At 38.5% G+C, this 6,000-nt stretch overlaps 1 protein-coding gene across 1 annotated transcript in view; it reads left to right on the top strand.

The window, feature by feature from the left end:
* ERN2 (endoplasmic reticulum to nucleus signaling 2) overlaps positions 1–6,000 on the top strand; it is an 886,535-nt gene that overhangs the window by 415,702 nt on the left and 464,833 nt on the right. The window contains exon 8 of the mRNA XM_044089233.1: positions 2,868–3,129. Within this exon, the coding sequence (XP_043945168.1) occupies positions 2,868–3,129 (262 nt within the window). The remainder of the gene's footprint in view (positions 1–2,867; positions 3,130–6,000) is intronic.

The following is a 6,000-nucleotide window of genomic DNA, read 5'->3' as shown; positions in this document are numbered from 1 at the left end:
GTGAAAAACAGCACAGATGGAATTAATTACCCATTACCCATAACCCTTTGACTGTTTAACTCATTTGTTTTATAAGGAAGTACTGTGAAATTCAGATGGTAACTAACATTCCTAGAGCAAACAAACTGGTAGACAATTAAGTACAGTATTTTGCATAGGAGAACTGCCAGCACATGCATTCTGATACCTTCTCCAATCCTTCATATATTGTCAGCAGAATGGTAAAATGCTTGGGGAACTTAAGCAGACATGCTGCAGCTCTGTAGATGGCTCTGATTATATTGGAGCGGTCATCTTAGTAATGCCATTTTAAGTAGGTATTAATTTGTATTTATGGTGGGCAAGTAATGTCAGAGCTGATACTGAGATGTAACTGCAGGTTTAATAAGAACATCTGGCTTAAGTGCTTTGGAGAACTTTGCAATACACTAAATGAATATTCTCCACTGCTCCACCTTGAAAAGTAGCTACATGTAAGTGCACTATACTGTGTGCCCACTAGCAAGAAAAAACAGATTTGCTGAACCAGCCTCAGATTGCATGAGATAAAGACTCTCTGTCTTGTTTAGTACAGTTTACAGAAGTGGAGAAAATCACTGTATCAGATAGAAGATCTTAGCTAGTTACAAATAAAGCAATTGCCATAGAATTAGTTGGAGATCTAGGAACATGAATGAATACGAATCTTGCAGAGATCCATAGACTACCAGCCATAAATGCCCTGAACTAAAAGGTCATCTGTTAATGATGTTAAGAGAAGTTGCTAGCTCCCAAATGGTTGGGGAAGTAAACATTTAAATAATTTTGCCACTTACTCATCGGGCTCAGTTGCCATGGTGGTACGGCGGTAGCATTGTTACCTCACAGCAAGAGGTTCTCCCATTCGATTCTCGGCTGGGCTTGGGAGTGCCTTCTGTGTGGAGTCTGCATGTCCTCCCCGCGGTTGGGTAGCGTTAGAAAGACATGCGTGCGTAAATGGGCGTGCCTTCGTTGAAGGTTGGGCGTCGAGCTGGCACCTCGGCGTTTCGTAAAAATCTACTGCCAATCATTAGCGGACCGGAGTTCTGCTGTGGCGACCCCTTACCGGGAAAAAGCCGAAAGACGAACAACAACAAAAACTGATTAGGCTCAGTCATATATTGCATTCCATCATGTGAGAGTTAAAGAACAGCAAGAAAGTACACTTGAGAGTACATACTATACCTGAACATATTTGACAAGAGCATGGTATTTTAACTTGATTTCAAGTGTAAGTCTGCTGACAATCACAGAGCACAACCATTCCAAATACAATTTTTTGTGACTTTGACTATGCCGTTTTATATTGCTGAGCCTTGCAGCCATGTATCGAGTGGGATGGGCAAGGGTAGCTTAAGTACATATTGAGTATATCTGATGATATTGCATTTGTTTGGCTTAGAGAGGCTTAGAATGGAAACAAATGTATCTTCCATTATGTGCAGCAGCTTATGATAGATATCTTGAAATAATGATGCACAGTTTTAAAAATACAGATCTTGGAGTTTAGCACACAGATCTGTAATAAGGCAGAGTTCTTACCAATGCACTCATCCACTCCTGACATGTAGCTCTTAGCAATAACAACTCACTTAAGTCATTTATGGCCTGCAGAGATTATATGATTTCCTCACAGTAAGCTGACCGGATGCTTGTACCTCCATGATATCCAAATCAGAGAGCGGCCTGTCATTTTAGGTGACTTAACTGATTTAGCTTCAGGGTCATCTTTAGAATGTCATTTGTTTGATTTATGTTCCCTGACTGGAGTTGCAGGGGAATGTTGGGTGTAGCATCCTACTGGAAGCTTGCATATTTATACATTTCTGGCATTATAAAGCTTTGAAAATAGTCCATATGAGAAAACAGAAGTCTCATAACTGTAATTTAGTCAAAAGTATAAGTGAAGGAAAACAGATCATTCTTCTAGAGATGTTGTAGAATTTATATTTATTTGGCTAGGCTGAGAAAAGTAAAAATTAAATCTTGCTACCTAGTTAGTGTTCCTGAGCTGTAATTTTAGATTATTCCTTTAGCCATACAGGTTGTGTCTTCAAAGTGTGCTCCCTTGTTGTTGCACATGTTGTTTTTGAATGAATATGCCTACTTGGACCATACGGATACCTCTAAGGTCTTTAAAGATTCCTGTCTTATCCACACACTTCCCCTTTATTCAGAAATGCATGTTACACTCCATTAGTCTTCCTGTGTATGACTTCAGATGAAAACCTTGCACAATTTTTGATGAGAAGTTATTTGGTATAAAAAAAATCTCTGTGAAATCAGTCATTTTTTGAACATGTTGCATATGAACAGGGAAGAACTCAAAATGAATATTTGTCACGTCGGGGGTTTGCACTTTTACTTCTTATAGTGTGATCTCAGCATTGCTTGTTGTAAGTATGGGCAACTTTTGTCTCCTGTGTAATGCACTTTTTGAGGATTGTTTTTTCTTCACCTAGTGTTGTTTTGCTTATTTTTTGACAACTAGTTTTTTATTGTCTGCTTCTAAACTGTCTCTGTCTTGAGTCCATGTGAAGATGAAGTGTACAGAATTCCACATATTTCTAACAGTGTACAGAGAGAGGTAGTGTCTTCTGTTCTAGTGATGCTTGGTTTTCTTATGTGGATGCCTCTTAATGTCTGTAGTTTGTAACATCTGGCATGTGCAGGGCATGTCTCTGGTTACAGTACTGATGGCTCAATGTAAATTTTATAGTTAAATTAATCAACATACATGTATTATTAAAATACTGAACAAACAAGTATAATAAAAAGGTCAGATTTGATTAATCGTTTTATATTATGAATGTTTCATTTGAAAATGACAACTATTTTCCCCGTTATAGGAATGACACATTTTGCTTGCAATGGAGATGGCCTATTGGTGACAGTAGACAAAGACACGGGCGAAGTTTTGTGGATGCATAATTATGGATCTCCTATTGTAGGAATTTATATGTGGCAGCAGGACAGCTTACGCAGAGTTTCACATCTCAACCTTGCCATGGAGACTTTACGTTACCTCACCTTCAATTCATATGACATCCGTATAATCAAATGGAATTATGAGTTCATGAAAGAGCAGTCAACCACCAAGACCCAGTTAGTGTAAGTCATGCATATAGAAAAAGCTCTATTCTTTTGGGGTTTTTTATTTATTTATTTATTTATTTATTTTTTATTTGTACTGTTGAGGTGTAATTATTTTGTCGTTTTTTATTTGAGTAGCATCATTGTAAGTTGTCCACAGATTTCCTTGTCCGCTCTGTTTTAAATCACTCATACATACCTTCATGTTAGGGTTGATGCTATATCTGTGGCATTTGTCAAAGAAGTTTTCTGCATTATGAGTGGTTTTGGCCTTCAAGCAGGAAGTATACTGAGTTACTCATATGCATGGCCATACTGTTGATGTTGTCCTTCAACTTCATGTCTCTATTTCTGACTTAGTTGTTGAGCCTGTGACCTGGTCAGATCATCCACCTCGCAATTTTATGCTTTTAGGTTTCATCCTCAGCCTTCTGATTTGATCATCCCCTCAGAAATTTGCAAGCAGTGTTTCCTGAGAACATTTAGCTGCACTATGACTATTGCTAATTTTTAGTTACAAAACCTTTGATGACCTTGTAACACCTGCAGTTGTGCTTGGACAGGCTGTTGACCAGGTGGCTCCTGGGCAAATTCATCCAATTAGGTTAGCCCTGATGTTTGAGTCATTGTTTAACATACTTGGGAAAACTGGATGTAGAGTTGAATGCAGGTGGTGGCTTATGGGTCTGCTTGAGGACAAGGTTGCTTTGCTATTTGGAGATTAACCAATATAAATCTGCTTGTCTTTCTAGACAAATCTCAGAGACAAGTAACTCTCCAGTAACCCTGTTTTGAGTAATTAGACACCTTTGTAATCCTGGCTGTGTATGTACTTTGTGTGTTTATTATCTGAGGAGTATTAATGTGTTTCATATTACTTCTCTGAGAAGACTACCCTCATCAGGTTCTCTCATCCCCTCCTGTATTTATTTACCATAAAGTTAGTCATCAGGTGTTGATCCAGCAGTCTTACTGAGCAGAATTTTTATTCTCAAAAATTGATGAAGCCTTGCATGCTGTTATCTCCAGCATGTATACTACCAGCTGCTTCTTGGATCCTTGTCCTTCTAAGTTTGTGGTGGCATCCTTCGAGGCCATCTCTTTATTATTATGCAAGATTGTTGCCACCTCTCTTAGGAGTGGGATATTTCTGTCTTACATAAAGAAGGTTTTAGTAACGCCAATCCTTAAAAATGCTGGTTGGGATTCAGATGTCTGTGTTACTTGATTGTTGATGTATTTGGAAAAATGTGAAAATTATGACAATATAAATAAATAGCATAAGAGCAACAATGAAGATATCTTATGCAGCACTAGACAAATGTCAGTGCAGATGTGTGGCCCATCATGTTAACTCTTAAGATTTAATCTTTCAATAGCTTGCATGCAGTATGATTTTAAAATTATTAATGCAAATATGAACAGGTTATATTATGCATCTAGAGGCATCAGTGGGATGTAACTGTAGAAACACCTAGAGGTGTCACTAGGTTGTAATGAGTTAATCTTTTTAAACTGCTTAAATATAAGCAGTTTCCATCTGTCATGACTGGTCACAGTAGTGGATAACAATAAATACCAAAAAGGTGAAAAGCATATATTGCAAGACACCTTCCAAAAATACACCCCAAAGCATAACTACCTAGTTGCAGAAATTACATGTAACTATATCCATACATAGTAAGAAGCTGTTGCAAAACATAAATGCAAGCCAGAAATCAGGCACTGAATAGCCTCTGTAATCGGTTAAGTCTTTACATTTAAGAGATGTAAAATCCACAGTTACACAGTGCAGCCAACCAAGATGAAATATATTCCAAAACACAGAGCCCAAACAGCACTCCAAAGGAACCAGCCAAGATTCCAGCAATAACCACTTCTAAGCTACTGTAGTTCATGGTTGCCTTTGTAATTCCAACAAAAGTATTAAACTGAGTCCATGCAGCAGGTGTAGTTCAGTTACAGTTGCCTGAATTGTCAGTGGGGCAGTCCAGCAACAACCGTTCAATCCAGGGACAAAAAAAATGTCAGTCAACTGTAAAAATTTGCCGGCCAACTGAGGAACAGCTGCCCATAAAAGTATAGTCAAACAGAGTAGGATAGCATAGCTCAGGTTTACAACAGTTAAGCTGACACAGTAAATTACTTTATGAATACCCAGACTTAAAACAATTTTGTAATATTTATTTACCAAGTGGCATAAATTACTGTAAAAAAATACTCTGCAGTTCAAATTAAAAATGAAACTGGCTTAATGAAGCCAAAATAAAGTTAGCAGAACAACTTGGAGAAAATTCTGGAGATGTATGGGAAAACTGACCAAGCTTGACTGTTAGCAACTGTATTCCACCATGTTGTATCACTGTAATGCAACAAACCTCTCTGCCTTTCATCATATGAGGAGCAGGTTTTACAACCCCTTGTGAAGCAGTGTCTATGCCTATTCCAAAAGCCCTGGCGAAATTACTTGGTCCCTACCTGGAGTTCTGTCTGTGGTAGTACTTGGTAAATCTCAAATGTGACTACCCATGGCCCTATGGTGATCTATGGTAATGGCATACCAAGCTTTAGCAAACTCAGAGAACCAGTCTCTCACAAACAGCCCTCTAGAGTAGACAGAGGTGTTCAGTTTGTTGTGCTGCTGGAATCGTCCTTTTGGAAGACTTTGTAAGTAGATCAAAGAAAAGTAGGAATGACTGACACTTGGGGGCCCCTCTTTATCTACTCATGTGGGGGGGGGGCTTTTTCTTCTTAAAGGACTGAGTAGTTCTGCAAAAAGAGGAGGAAGATGGAAAGGGCATCGCACAGACCATCCATATTGATCAGTACCAGTTACCTGTTTACGATGTCTTTGACCATGTCCTTGGAGGCCTACTGAAAGAGGAGAAA

This window comes from Protopterus annectens, chromosome 12.part0 (genome assembly GCF_019279795.1).
Source record: "Protopterus annectens isolate FY-2018-M chromosome 12.part0, PAN1.0, whole genome shotgun sequence".
NCBI classification, from domain to species: Eukaryota; Metazoa; Chordata; order Ceratodontiformes; family Protopteridae; genus Protopterus; species Protopterus annectens.
Note: the sequence above shows the minus strand (reverse complement) of the source record. Positions and strands in the feature narration are given on the sequence as shown.